The sequence below is a fragment of the Camelina sativa genome, chromosome 3, assembly GCF_030686135.1.
Source record: "Camelina sativa cultivar CO46 ecotype springtype chromosome 3, ASM3068613v1".
NCBI lineage: Eukaryota > Viridiplantae > Streptophyta > Magnoliopsida > Brassicales > Brassicaceae > Camelina > Camelina sativa.
The window spans coordinates 27872571-27887925 of record NC_141882.1 but is presented as its reverse complement, the minus strand read 5'-3'; the positions used below and the strand labels follow the sequence as shown (position 1 = coordinate 27887925).

General features: G+C 38.2%; 2 protein-coding genes, 1 long non-coding RNA gene and 1 other non-coding gene across 4 annotated transcripts; 1 reads left to right on the top strand and 3 right to left on the bottom strand.

The window, feature by feature from the left end:
• Positions 1-1747: 1747 nt before the first annotated feature.
• On the bottom strand, positions 1748-2365 carry LOC109132292 (uncharacterized). The gene is made up of 2 exons (XR_002037566.2): positions 2137-2365; positions 1748-1914 (listed from the first exon to the last, which is right to left on the bottom strand). It is a non-coding gene; the product is annotated as an uncharacterized LOC109132292 (long non-coding RNA).
• Positions 2366-2398: 33 nt separating this feature from the next.
• LOC104779289 (vacuolar protein sorting-associated protein 53 A-like) lies at positions 2399-4845 on the bottom strand. Its single transcript, XM_087507448.1, has 8 exons — positions 4817-4845; positions 4250-4328; positions 3722-3947; positions 3300-3377; positions 3086-3219; positions 2854-3002; positions 2608-2720; positions 2399-2404 (listed from the first exon to the last, which is right to left on the bottom strand). The coding sequence occupies exons 3-8, from the start codon at positions 3764-3766 to the stop codon at positions 2399-2401; spliced, it is 525 nt and encodes a 174-aa protein (XP_087363574.1). The 5' UTR covers positions 3767-3947; positions 4250-4328; positions 4817-4845.
• Positions 4846-6574: 1729 nt separating this feature from the next.
• On the top strand, positions 6575-9429 carry LOC147947780 (uncharacterized). Its single transcript, XM_087507447.1, has 5 exons — positions 6575-7775; positions 7835-8167; positions 8382-8561; positions 8717-8956; positions 9119-9429. Exons 1-5 carry the CDS (start codon positions 6575-6577, stop codon positions 9427-9429), a joined length of 2265 nt encoding a protein of 754 aa, XP_087363573.1.
• Positions 9430-13612: 4183 nt separating this feature from the next.
• Positions 13613-13719, bottom strand: LOC147947779 (small nucleolar RNA R71). The gene has a single exon (XR_015595663.1). It is a non-coding gene; the product is annotated as a small nucleolar RNA R71 (small nucleolar RNA).
• Between the last annotated feature and the right edge of the window lie 1636 nt (positions 13720-15355).

The following is a 15355-nucleotide window of genomic DNA, read 5'->3' as shown; positions in this document are numbered from 1 at the left end:
ATATATATATAACTTATAATACTCAAAGATCATACATACTTTTGGATTTGATCTTTACCTTTTTTTCATAATGGGGGTGTAATTGTTTCCTAAAACATCTACCTATTAATATATTATTTAAATACCATGTGATATTCTCTTTCAAAGTTTGTGAATAGTTTTTTCGACTCAATAACGAAAAAGGTAGATTTTGATACACATCATTTGCCTAAGGAGAACCCCATAGTAGCATATAGTTTTAAGGGTATAAGTATATTGATCAGGGACAGAGCCGTGCCTATGTAGGCAAAAAAGAAACTTTGGCGTACGGCCTTCAATTTTTGTTTCTAATCATATAAGCTTAACTTGAGAAACATAATGCTTTTAAATTAATAGAACCACAAAGTTTTTACTAGAAAGAAAGAAAAGAAACAAATTATAACTTAAAGTTAAAATCAAAATAACAAATTAGGATAAAAATTTTATTTATTTATTATTCCTAATGTCAAACTTACGCATGTTTCTTTTTTTTCATTGTTTTTGCAATCCTCTAGCACAATTAACATCTTTGATATCATTATATTTTGCTATTTGTGTTATGTTTTATAACTAATATTTTAGTTTTTGACTCTACTCTTTTAAAGATGATATTAGTTACCATTAATTTTTTGTTTTTTTTTATATGAGTTAAAGTGTTTTTTTCTTACCGTCTCTGGCCTCCATGACCCTCGGCACGGGTCTGATCAGGGACAATATTAAAAGTACGTACGTACGTAATGTTATTTGTTTTTGCTCTCACAGTGCTCGATCCTCAAGTTCATTTTATTTTAATAAATAATCTGATCCCATATATAAGGAAATGAAAGAAAAATAGTCTTAGCGGTTTGTTTTAGTCATCGGTCAAGACCACTTCATCGTCGGTCGAGCTATATTAATCTCCTATAATTTGTAATAAATTATAAGATTAAAATAGTAATATTAAAGACAACAAGAGTTAACTTAATACAGATTTGATGATTGCGTATAACTTCTGATAAAGACACATCTTCTTTTTATTGGGGAATATAATTTACCAAACACTAGAAACAACGATCAGGAAATGAGAATATGACTCATGAAAAAAAACCATAAAATGAATGATAACAAAAGCAGAGAACCAAGAATGTAAAATATATGTCACTCGGATCAATATATATCTCTACTCCATCATCTCCTTCATAACTTCTTTATCTTCTCGGAGAGCTCTTCCAACTTCACTTTCTTACCGTTGAGCTTCTTCTTGATATCTTCAGTGGCGCCAACATCAGGTCGACCATGAAGTTGCAAGTACTCCGTCCAGAGCTTCCGAATCTCATCTATCATCTCCGACATCTCACGACCCACCTCTTCAGAACGAGTAGACACACTAGTGTTTCGACATTAGCCATTTTTGCCACAAAGATTTCAAATGAAAAATGAAGAAGTTAATGGAATTAATTTATAGATCAACTGCGATATATATTGTAGAAGAGTTTTCTATGAGTTGGAATGTAGAACCTCTTCTAAATATCTCTATTTAAATAGCTGAGAAAAAGGTGAATTTGTTTTGAGTTGCGTACTTAAATCTTATCTACGCGACTAACACAACAAACTTACTACTTCTCTAGTTCTCTTAAATGTTCGACGTACAAACAAATGAAATAAAATTTAAGTCTTAGCTAGCACCCACTTCATCGGTCAAGACCGTTTCAATGTCATCGTGATTTGTAATATATAGAACTTGTAGGAATAAACAACATATAGACGCATATTTCCTTTATTTATTCAGCATCTTTAGTATTCACATAACTATTGAAAAAAAAATATATATAGGGATGCTCTGCAACAAAATCATGGATTCAAGAGTTTATTTGAAGGCCCAGCTTCAGTAAGAGCAAAATAGCTTGTAGTTGCAATCTGCAATCATATTATTGAGATGAACCGAAACTAAAATTCTGACCAGCTTTGGACTTAAAAAGGTATTATAAATGCTCTATAACTGCTGAAAAAAAAAATGCTCTATAACTTTGACTAAGAATGCCCGATGCTTCATGCTTAACAATAATAAACAATCTTGAATCCTAAATACAAAGTCACCAGCAGCGGCAAATGTACATAAATTGGAACTGATGAGCTAACCTGTCTGCCAAGAGATGGAACTTTTAGAAGAAACATCTTTATGGCGTGCGTATCTACCAACATCTGTGAAAGACCAAAGAGACGGATCATTCATACTCAGATAACAGCTGAAAAAGGACTCGGAAACATAACATGGGAGAAGGATCTCTAGCAGCTACATTTTTTTTTACAGAGCATAAAATGGATTTCGTAGCAAGAAACCATACTAGTAGTTGTTAAGTAAATAAATCAATAATATAACAAAAAGGAATTAACATACTAGTTACTTCTACAGTATCAAAAGAAAAAGAGAAAGGTCTGATGGCCAACAATAACTAACTAGAGCCGCCATATTGATGCTACTTGAGTCCAGAGAAGGACATGATGTAGATAAATTAAATTAGGTAAGCAGAATTTCCAAATAAAGATATAAATCCTAGGTACGTCACTAGCTGACTACAAAGGGAGAAAATTAGATCCACAAAGGCTAACCTGTTGAGCTTTAGTTTCTGATATATGCTTGCATCTGAAAATATTAGCATAGAACCTTGGTCCAAGGGATAATGCCATTTGCCCAAAAGAATTTCCAAACAATGGGTCAGTATCTATAAAGGTCACCAAGGGTTAATCGGGTCAACCTGTCACTGGCAATAGCTTTAGACCTTGACTGTTCAATTATTTTTTAGAAATGAGTGTTCAATGAGCGAAGTAGCATAAACATCTATGTACAAGAAAAACAATTAAGAAGTAGGCCAAGGGTCCTAAACTTTTGCAAGGCAGAAATTATGATTACCTTGTCTAGGAAAAACTGGAAGTAAACTGGTTTTAGAAGGTTTCCAAGGACCGGAATGCTACTGCTACGGATTTTATTTATTCCATAGACGTACCTACAAGAAAGATGAAAATGCATGTTAGGTGTTTAATTTTTTTACGAGCCACAAAAAATGGTTACAGCCCAATTAGATCTTACTTAGACTGGTCACCCTCACTCTTAAGAGTGTCCCAGGGGACAAGTAACATGTTTGCCATTTCTGTGTCAAATTTAGTTTCTAGTCCATGAACTAGTGTCACCAATGCTTTCATTATGACGGACGAAAATTCATCCTGCACAACAAAACAATTTAAGAAGAATCCAAATTATGTAACATATCTGGGAAAAATATAAGTCCTTCACGTCAACATACCTGGACCTCTGACATGTCTACACCGTCAGCGAACTGCGGGTCAATAATTGTTGAGACTTCTTCTGCCAGATCACCAGACTGCAAGAAAAAAAAATCATAAACAAAAGAATTCTTGCGAAGTGCCAGTTGTTGTTCTTATCAATTCTTACGGACATCGGCACACATCTTAAAATTTTCAGATAGACGCTGTAGATCGTATCGTTGAACAGCAAGGGTAATATGGATTCTATAATAGTTGCAAACCTTTCACAACATTGCTTAAAATGCATTTTAGTAAGGTCACATGACAAAAACATCAAGAAACTATCTTAAAATCAGATAAGAACAATATAATTCAATCCTTAAAAACACCCCGTTTCAAGTAAGGCCTACAGCCAGTTATCACGTAAATACTGGAGGTGTCAAAAGTGAAACAAGCTTACTGTTTTGTGGCAATACTCAGCAGAATTAACTATGTAACATATCATCCTTTCATAAGTAGAAAAAGATAAATCGAATAGCACACATGGGAAACATGAAGCAGGCAGCTAGTCGCAGCACCTTTATCTGTCCGTCCATGCCTGTGGCTGCGTCAACAATACTGTTGCCTCCTTTTCGGAGCTTGAAAAATAGCTTCGTAGCATAGGCCTTCAGAACTCGTTGAAAGACCTGAAAAGAGGAGACCCTTTCAAAAGAATGAACTCAAAAGCTCTATTCATGTAACTATGGGACCGTGTTAGAGCATTTAAAGTGGCCGGCAAATATTATTTAAGTGTATGCCCTTTCCTTGTCGAAATGTAGGCGAATTAAAAAGCTGATTCAACTAACAGTATTTATCCAAATTAAGAAATAAGAAAATATAATACTCCACGAACAAAGCTGGTTCTTAGACAAATTAAGACATTGCTCGAAATCACAGAACTAGTCTAAATTATATAGAAAACCCAACATTGAGCGAATTAAAAATGCACCTTGAACAAATTGAATAAAGTCTTGACTGTTTGTGACTGCACTACACCGTTTCAAGCTCTTCTCTATAGTGGAAAACAACTGCAAACAAGGAAACAGTAAACTACTTACAACTAAATTTGACTGGTCACTGAAGGTCAGAGATAATGTCATATATATATTTTGTATAAGTATTATCAAGTTCCCATTGGCCAATCTAGTAATATTGATAGTCATTAGGCACAGAAGATAGTGTGCTGAGTAAATCTTGACTCTGATATTCGGTTTCACACAACATGCGAAATCTGGTAGAACTTTTGCCGCTAGTAAAAAAAAAAGTATCATCCTGGACATTACCAAACATTTCTATCCAACTCAGAAGCTACTGAAGAGTTGTGGTTCTCTGTTCCAAGTAGAGAGAAAAATGGCAATTGCTCAGTTGCGTCTCTATAAAAATAATGCAACCAACCACCCATGTCAAATTATCATAGTGGACGTAGTGAGTCAATCCACTCATTGACGATCTATATATCTGCTAAAGTAAAGACTATCAGATAACCCTACTTCAAGAATCTCGCCTATGTACTCACCTGTATGCTGCTAGACAGAATATTATTTTTGACTTTTCTCCTCAATATCCCATGTTTCCTCCTGACAGAAAGAAAAACAATATTAGGAAACTCGGCAAACCTGAACATATATGGAAACTAGCCTAGGTACTCACCTGAAACGCTTATATACACAGAAATATTATATTAAATTACCTGAAAAAGTTTCTCCAGGAGTTGCATAAGTTCCTTCTCTTTCATTTCAACATATATGGTTAAATGAGGCTTGAAGCAACAAGAGATAATTCCACGGAAGTTAAACTGCCAAGTTTCATAGTCTCAGTCTGACAGAAAATAAGGAAGCAATGCAAAAAAAGAAAGAAAAGAAAAAATCCCATCTTCTGTTTGAAATGAAATGAAGCCTAGTACATAGAACATACATTTTCCCCCAATTCTTGATTAGCAGAAAAAATGATTTCATACTTCATGCGAGTTTCAGATATATTGTGACTATTATTTCCCCCTCTACCAATATCCTTAATGTCATCTCCATTATTCCCACCACTACATGATACTATCTTAATGTCACAGATTCATGTTTTAGATAGTATCATCTGCATTACTCCAATGACATCAAAATTTAATCGTATCATAACAAGGTAATGTGATGAAAACAAAACAGGATAAAAGAATTTCTAATCATCAGAAATTTAATGAAATTTTCATGTTAGGGCAAGCATGCCTGACCAGAAGCAATTTTTCTGCATCTGGCTTCTCTGTGAGGTTGACCAGAATAGACTCTACTTGCTCCCTGAGAAAACATTAATGGAAAAACCGGAAAGTTAAGAAAGATGCATACTGTTAGATATAGTTAAGGTAATGTTCAGTTCATCAAAAACGAGGAGGCACTACATCGCACAACTGGATGCATAGTCTATAAGGCACATGCCATGAAGCAGGAAAAATCGTCCACTTTTCTTGATTTCTTAACTTCATCCAACTTTTTCAATTCTGCCAACAATTAACCACTTAGAAACATAAAAACACACTTTCAGTGCCAGTTATACCTAGGACATAAAGTCTAACATACCAGTGAAGAAACAGAGTATCTGTACGAGTTACACACGGTCACGGAATGTACCTGAAGGACTTCAGACGAAGCGGGAAGTGTCAAGTTTATCCGCCAGCACAACACCTTGAAGACAGTGCGATGCATCGAGCGTGGAGATGTTAAGCATGGGCGAAAAAGGTGTCAGGCTAAAAAGGTGTTCGTTGGAAGCTACAAGCAAGTGGAGTGTTGAAGTCAACATAATGATGGGGTTTCTCCTATGACTCATTGGACAAAGAGAGGTTCTTGAAGGACATGGTGCATAGGAGGATCTGCTGGATAAAGAAGAGTATGTGAAGATTGTTGCTGCATATAAAAGAGAAGCAGCTCACATCCTTGTTCGGTTACCACTTTTATAGAGAGAAAAGTGTGTGTGTTTAGATCTAAGCAAGAAGAACAATATTGCTTGAGGGTTTCATTGGTGAGTGAATAAAAAGTGAGCATAGCTGTTGCTGTGCAGGTAAGGTTGGATAGATTAGGATTGTTTCAGTGGCAAACCAGCTGTTGTGGTGTTGCATAAAACTGATCAAACAAGCTTGTAAGATAGTTGTTTGAGAAATTCTTAATAAAGCTCAGTTTACTGGTATCTTTGTGTTCTTGTAGTAGTATTCAAGTTTCTAGTTATTTCAATTGGTATCAGAGCGGGAAACCGATCTGAGACTGTCGTCTCTACACAGGTTAGATCCTAAGTTATGGAACCAAATACTGATGGTACGGGTACAAGTAAGAACATCATGCTGGATACTAAGAGATATGGGTATTGGAAAGTTCGAATGACACAACTCATCAGAGGCCAAGGAGAAGATGCATGGACAGCCGTGGAAGAAGGATGGGAACCTCCGTTTGATACAACAGAAGAGGGAGTTAAGATTCCAAAACCTAAAGCCAGATGGACGATTGACGAGAAGAATCTGTCAAAATTCAATGCAAGAGCCATGAATGCCATTTTCTCTAGTGTGGATGAAGATGAGTTCAAATTCATTCAAGGATGCAAGTCTGCAAAACAAGCCTGGGATATTCTCCAACAATCTCATGAAGGAACGTCAAGTGTTAAGAGAGCGAGACTTGATATGTTAGCTACTCAGTTTGAGTGTCTGAAGATGGCTCCAGATGAAACAATAGTGAAGTTTAGCTCAAAGCTCAGTGCCATAGCGAATGAAGCTGAAGTTCTTGGAAAGACTTACAAGGATCAAAAACTGGTGGAGAAACTGTTGAGATTTCTTCCAGCCAAATTTTCTGCTCACAAGGCTGTAATGTGGGTAGCTGGGAACACTGAGTCAATGACATTTGCTGAATTGGTCGGGTTACTAAAATCTGAAGAAATGGAAGCTGATGAAGACAAAGTCAAACCATCTAAAAGCATTGCGTTTCAGGCCGATCAAAAACCTGATCAGTTTCAAGAAATCAAAGATAGCATGTCCTTGTTGGCCAGAAATTTTGGTAAAGCTTTAAAAAGGGTTGAGAGAAACAACAACAGAGACACACGACGTAGGAGTAATACAGAAGGAGACAAACCAGGTGGTAGATCATCAAAACTAGATGTTGACTACTCTGGTAAGAGAAAGGAGATTCGGTGCTATGAATGTGGAGGCTATGGTCATATCAAACATGAATGTCTCGTAACCAAACGGAATGAGTTCAAGTGTCTTGAGTGCAAAGGCATGGGACACACAAAGTTTGAATGTCCTAACAAAACCAAGTCAAAAGAGAAATCCCTGTTGAGCTTCAGTGACTCTGAGTCTGATGAGGAAGGGGAAGAACTGCTCAACTTTGTTGCTTTTACAGTCAGTGGAGATAATGTTCAGATAGGTGCTGAGTCTGATTCAGAGAGTGACGAAGAAATCAATCCTAAGGAGGGATACAGAATTCTGTATGACAGTTGGGTACAGCTAAGTAAGGATAAACTTAAGCTTATTCAAGAAAAGCTTACTCTGAATCTAAACTTGAAACAGCCTATGAAGATGCAACGGAAACGGTTAACCATACTCCACTCAAGGCTAATGATCAAACAACTGAAGGACTTCTTCAGAAACTGAGCAACCTTCAAGAAGAGTATTACGAAGAAAAGGAAAGAGCCACAGTACTTGAAAAGGAGTTGAATGAGAAACACAAGCAGATCAGGATGCTGAACAGTGGGACTAAGGATCTAGACAAGATTTTGTCCATGGGAAGAATAGATGTCACACACAGAGGTCTAGGGTATCAAGGAAATACTGGAACCTCAAGTGATATGACAATTCAACATGTGAACTTCGTGAGTGCCAATCACTTAGAAAAGGAAGCAGGTATATCTACTAACTTGAAGAAAGAAATTTCGGTGATAAAGAAATCAGAGGAGAGGCAGAACCATCCTTTGAAGGACCATCACATGAGGGTCATAAGGAGAAGAAACCTATGGGTGTGATCACTGTGGTGGAAATCATCAAAGAAAACACTGTTACAGTTTCAGGAAGAAGATCAATCTGTTGTGGAATCTCAATAAGTGTTACTTGGAGCCAGGGAAGTTCTGCTCCGTGTGGATCTCAAAGAAAGATTTGTATAGTGATCTGCTTACAGAAATATCAAACTTCAACCTAATGAAGATGTATGAAGAAAGTGATGAGATCTACATAAGTTGCAATCTAAAGGCTTTCACTACTGTTTCTGGAGAAGACACAACCGAGAATATCAGCTTAAGATGTAATCTAAGCTTGATACAACTTGGAGAGGATGACGAAGAAGCCAATGTAGCCTACACATCTACAGGCTCATCTGAAGTCAACTCTTGGATAGTGGATGCTCAAGACATTTAACAAGAGATCAATCAGCATTAGACGAATTTACACCTATTCTAGGTGGAAAAATCACTTTTGGTGATGGAAGAAAAGGTCAAATCAAAGGAAAAGGGGTGATTGACAGATCCAACCAACCTCAACTAGCCAATGTGTACTTTGTTGATGGACTTCGTGCAAATCTAATCATCATAAGCCAGTTATGTGATGATGGACTTAAAGTCACATTCACAAAAACGGAATGCAGTGCATATGATGAAAACGGAAACAAAGTTCTAGCTGGAGTTCGTTCAGGAAACCACTGTTATATGTGGAAAGAGTCAGAGATGTGTCTATCCGCTACAGTCTCTAAACTGGATCTATGACATCGACGGCTTGTTCACATCAACACTCATAGTTTAGTCAAGATAGTAAAGGCTAATGTTGTCAGAGGTATACCAAAGCTTGATGGAAAATCTGATGCAGTTTGCGATGCCTACAGTAAAGGAAAACAAATCAAGGTACAACACAAGAAAGTCGCTGATATTGGTTCAAAACGAATTCTGGAGTTGATACACATGGATCTTATGGGGCCAGTACAAACCGAGAGCTTGAATGGAAAAAGGGACACCTTTGTACTTGTTGATGATTTTTCTAGATTCACTTGGCTCAGATTTTTAAGAGAAAAATCAGAAGCTGTTGAGAGCTTCAAGATACTGGCTCTGCAACTTCAGACTGAAAAGGGACCTATAGTTCAAATCAGAAGTGACCACGGTGGTGAGTTCCAGAATGAATAATTTGAGCAATTCTGCAACTCTCAAGGGATACGACATCAATACTCTGCACCAAGGACACCACAACAAAATGGGATTATTGAAAGGAAGAACATAACTCTTCAAGAAATGGCAAGAGCCATGATTCACGGCAACAATGTGTCACCAAGATTTTGGGCTGAAGCAATAAACACTGCTTGTTACATCATCAATCGTGTCTATGTGAAACCAAACACCAACACCACTCCTTACGAAATTTGGAAAGGGAAAACTCCGAATATGTGCTACTTCCACACGTTTGGGTGTATCTGTTACATTTTGAATGATAAAGATCACCTGGGTAAGTTTGACTCAAGGAGTGATGAAGGTATTTTTCTAGGATATGCTACAAACAATATGGCTTACAGGGTATACAACAAAATGTCTCAAGAGAGTTGAAGAATCTGTTAATGTTGTATTTGATGATAGATCACCTACTCAAGAATTCCCTGTAGCTCAGGATGATGAAGATCTGCCAACTCTTGATCTAGAGAAAGTTGAAAAGGATCAGGAAGAAGAAACAAGGGTTACTCAAGGACCAGATGTGGACTCAAGGTTAACATCTCTGCAAGTTCCTAAGAATCACTCAGAATCGGATGTGATTGGCAACCTCGAAGGTCAAAGACAAACAAGAGGAGTTCAGATCAACTTTGGAGAAATGTTACAACATTCTTGTTTTGTCTCAACACTGGAACCATCTGACATCTTTGCAGCCTTAGAAAATGAGTTTTGGTTTCCTGCGTGTCATGAAGAGATTAATCAGTTCGTTAGGCATGATGTGTGGGATCTTATTCCAAGACCTCCACAAGTAAATGTTGTTGGTACTAAGTGGATCTTCAAGAACAAGATTGATGAGGATGGAAATGTTACACGAAATCGAGCAAGAATGGTTCCTCAAGGTTACTCTCAATTTCAAGGAGTTGACTTTGATGAAACCTTTGCTCTTGTAGCACGTCTTGAATCCATTTGTTTACTTCTAGGGATGGCATGTCTTCTGAACATTAAGATGTTTCAAATGGATGTGAAGAGTGCATTTCTAAATGGGATTATCCAAGAAGAAGTTTATGTCACTCAGCCAAAGGGCTTTGAAGACCCAAAATTTCTGAATCATGCGTACAAACTCAAGAAGGCTTTGTATGGATTGAAACAAGCACCACGAGCATGGTATGAGCGTCTCACTGTGTTCCTTCTTGAAAATGGGTTTAAAAGAGGCAGTGTAGACAAGACTTTGTTTATCTCTGAAGAAGATTCAAATATCCTCATTGTTCAGATCTATGTGGATGATATTGTGTTTGGAAGCACTAACCCAAAACTTGTTAAGACCTTTGTCAAAGGAATGACTAAGGAATTTGAGATGAGCATGGTTGGTGAGATGAACTACTTTCTGGGATTACAAATCAAACAAAGTGATAGTGGGATTCACATGTCTCAATCAACATATGCAAAGAGCTTAATTCAAAGATTCGGAATGCAAACGAGCAAGTCAGCCAGGACCCCTATGAGCTCAACAACAAAGCTGTCGAAGGACTCAACTGGTCAAAAGGTTAATGAAAAGCTCTACAGAGCTATGATTGGCAGTCTTCTTGATGTTCATATATTTTACCTTGTTTTCCCTTAATATATTCACATCTTTTGCATCTTTTGCTATCCATTTTGACCATTATTGCATAGCTTTAGGACTGTTCTTGCATTAGAGTTTAGTTGCATTGCATTTGCATCTTTTCATGCATAAAAAGGTGATTTTGGAGCTTAAGGAGCATGGAAGCAATGCTGAGGAGAAGTGAAGCAATCATGAGGAGAAAGCAAGAGAGCTAAGGCTGAAGAACCAAGGTCTGGAGTCCAACTCGACTGCCCACTCGACCGTGTGCTGAGAGGGATTCGACCGAGTGGGAGGAGCACAAGAGGAGCCAACTCGACCGGTCACTCGACCGAGCAGCAGGTCGAGTTGGTCGAGCCGCCTGGCTATTTTGTCTTTTAGCGTTTTTAGGGCTTCCACTACTTTTTCTATATAAGGGCTTGTACCTGCAGCCACCAAAGAAGCCATCTTTTTAGAGAGTCAAAAACCTAGTTTTTACCTTTTTGGGAATTATTCCTTTTGCACTTTTTATTTTCTTAAGATCTTGTACTTCTTTTAAAAGAAGAAAAAAGACTAAATCCTTCAATATTGTTGGTTTCATAACTTTCAGAATATTGAGAATTTGAATTTGATTCTTTCTTCAATATTGTAGATCTTTGCTTTATCTATCTAATCATGCAAGTTTCATCATTTTCTGGGTTTATGATTTTGATTTTCATCATGTATGCTTGTGAGTAGTTGCTTAGGATCTTGAGGATGTGTTAGGCTGGGTTGTGTTTGAGGTTTGTTTGATTTGGTCAAGCTTGATTGTTGTAGATATCTTCTAGGCTAGATGTTCTTAATGCTTATCCTATATCTGAGAGGGTAGGATCTGATTTCAAGCCTCTTAGCATCACACCAATGTCTAAGGAGCATAGATAAGGCTAGATCTAGAGACTATTATTAGGCTTGCTAAGAGATTAGAAGTCTTGTTTGATTTTTGACATATTGCTTAATGCCTGCTTGTGTAGATTCTTTACTTTGTGAGAACAAGTCTAGAGATGCATGAGTTTGATTGTTTCTTGCCATGAGAGTGGATTAAACATGTCTTAGAAATATATGTCTAGAGATTAGCTCAAGTTGTTTGAGATTTGTTGACCAAGTTAGATGACCTCAATCATTAGTCCAGCCCATGAATCCCTCCTCAAGACCTTTCTTGTTTATTGATTTCTTAGCTTAAATCCTGTTGTTTGATCGTTGTTTGATTCGTTTTGGTATTGTTCTGTTTTTCTTGTGTTGCTCTGTTTTGCGTATTTGTCCAGCTCGACCCTGCACTCGATCTACACTCGATCGAGTGCTTGCTCGAGTTCCAACCCAGAACTTGTGTTTATGATTTATGTTTGTCCTGTTTCATTCTAGTTGCATTTCTGTTGCATTCATTTAGTATCTTGTTCATTACTTACCTTGCATTAGTTCAATACTTGCATTTCCATAGTTTCTATTTCTGTTTTAGCTTCATAATTGTCATAATCATTCTGTTCCATTTGCATTTAGCTCCTAGTTCTTGTAGTTTTACTTTCTGCACTTTCCATTTCATCATAGGATTGTTAGTGACAAACAACCTTTACATCTGGCCTGACTTAGACTCATATGCACATCTTGATTGTTCACAAACACTCAGATTGGATTGACACCTCTTATACTACAACTGCATAAGGGGAATTGAAACATCCTGCCATCCATTCATTCATAAGTCATCATTCCATACATCATTCATCACCACCACAAAAAAATATCTGTTTCAATTTGGCGTTGTTGCCCATTTGAGTGTTTATTTGTGACATTTAGGATCATTATTAGTCTAAGATTAAGTTCGTTCATACACTTGTGACGTTACTGAACTCGAATCTTCTTTTGCTTGGCTGTCTTGAGTTTCAGGTATCCACTCGACCACCCACTTGACCGAGTAGTGATCGAGCACTTGATCGAGTCAGAAGTCGGATACAAATAGACATCACTTCCCAGTCGACTCGACCACCCACTCGAGCATGCGCTCGACCGTGTACCTGTTCGAGTATGTACTCGAATTTGTTGATGCACACAAGGTCAAAAGGCAAAGACAATCTTCAAAGGCCTATTGACAACATCCACAGGCTACAAAAGGGTTTGAGACATAAGCAAAGAAGAGTAGTTCAAGAACAAGAAGAACAAGTAGTCATGGAGCAGCAAGATAACCATGATCATAGACCTAGACACATTGGTGCTGGAGATGCACCTAACACACACAACCAAAGAACTGGTATTGTGCCTCCTGCTGTGGCCAATAATAATTATGAAATCAAGAGTGGATTGATCTCCATGGTACAAGCCAACAAATTTCATGGGTTGCCAATGGAGGATCCTCTAGATCACCTTGATGAGTTTGACAGGATATGTGGACTCACAAAAATCAATGGAGTAAGTGAAGATGGCTTCAAGTTAAGCCTATTCCCATTTTCCCTTGGAGACAAAGCTCATCTATGGGAGAAGACTCTTCCTACTGGAGCAATAACCACATGGGATGCATGCAAGAAAGCTTTTCTGGCCAAGTTCTTCTCCAATGCAAGGACTGCTAGGTTGAGGAATGAAATTTCTGGGTTTGCTCAACGGAATAATGAGAGCTTTTGTGAAGCTTGGGAGAGGTTTAAAGGATTCCAGACTCAGTGTCCTCACCATGGCTACAACAATGAGTCCCTTCTAAGCACTTTGTATAGAGGAGTGCTTCCCAAAATAAGAATGCTTCTTGATACAGCCTCCAGTGGCAACTTCCTCAACAAGAATGTGGAAGAAGGATGGGAATTGGTTGAGAACCTTGCTTAGTCAGATGGTAATTATAATGAAGATTATGATAGAACCATAAGGATCCCCTCCACTGATCAAGAGGACAAATACAAGCAGGATTTAAAGATGGTCAATGAGAAGCTTGACAAGATTCTCCTAAGCCAGTCAAAAACCATTCACTTCATTGGTGAAGAAGAAGCTTCAGTCCAAGAAGGAGATAGGGAGTTTGCTGAGTTGTGTTATATGCAGAACCAAGGAGGAGGATACAAAGGCTACAACCAAGGGGGAGGATTCAAGCAGAACAACCTCTCTTATAGGAGCACTAATGTAGCCAACCCTCAAGACCAAGCAGCAGCAACAAGTGTTCCAGCCCCAATTGTGTCCCCCACCAGGATTTCAGACTAACCAAGGCCAGGAACAAGACCTAAGAGCAATGATACAACAGCTGTTGATTGGGCAAACCAATGGAAAGATTGAGGAAGCCAAACCGTTTGCTGAGTTGAAGCAAAGGTTAACATCACAGTATAATGATCTCAATATGAAGTTTGAAGGTCTGAACTCAAGAGTGAAGTATATGGAGAGCAATATAGCATCTACTTCAGCTCCAAAACCCACTTAACTCCCTGGAAAAGCAGTTCAAAACCCAAGGGAGTTTACTGCCAAAGTCATTCATATCTTTGAAGAAGAACTCACTGGGGACAGTGAAGTTCAAGTTGGGGAGGATTGGTCATTTCTTGAAGCTCAGTGTGAAGTCTGTGCAAAGCAGTCTGAATCCGGTATTGCACTCGACCAGGTGCTCGAGCAAGCACTCGACCGAGTGAGTGTTCGAGTGGTCGATCGAGCTGAAGAGTCAGAAGCTGTCAAGCCTGCTAAGTACATCCCTCCTGCTTACAAGTCTCCACTACCAATCCCAGGGCGTTTCAAGGCACAGAAGCTTAAGGAACTAAGGGAAATCATTGAGAAAAAAGAAATGTTGGCTTTGCAACAAGAGGAAGAGAAAGCTTTGAAAGAAGAGGTTGTGATTGAGAAACAAGAAGAAGTGATGGCCATACAAGAGATCATCATTGCTTACCAAGAAGAAGAAAGAGGACATGCCCTGGAACAGTATGATCCATATCCTCTCTATAAAGATTTTTTGCTTGATTTATCAAAGAAGAAGGCTCAAGCTCAAGATGAGAAGGATCTTGAAGACCTTGGAGGAGTAATCATCCCAATTAAGCTTAAGGATCCAGGTCCATTCTATCTGCCTTGCACACTTAGCTATCTTCACTACAACCAATGCTTATGTGACTTGGGAGCATCTATCAGTGTGATGTCCTATTCTATAGCACAAAAGCTTGGGCACACTGACTTCAAGTCCACCAACCTTCATATATGCCTAGTTGATGGTTCAAACAGAGATATGGTTGGCAAGTTGGAGAATATTCCAGTCAAGATAGGAAGAGCAAGGGTTCATACAGATTTTGTGGTATTGGAGATGGACAAGGAACCTGAAGATCCTATCATCCTTGAGAGGCCATTCTTAGCCACAGTTGG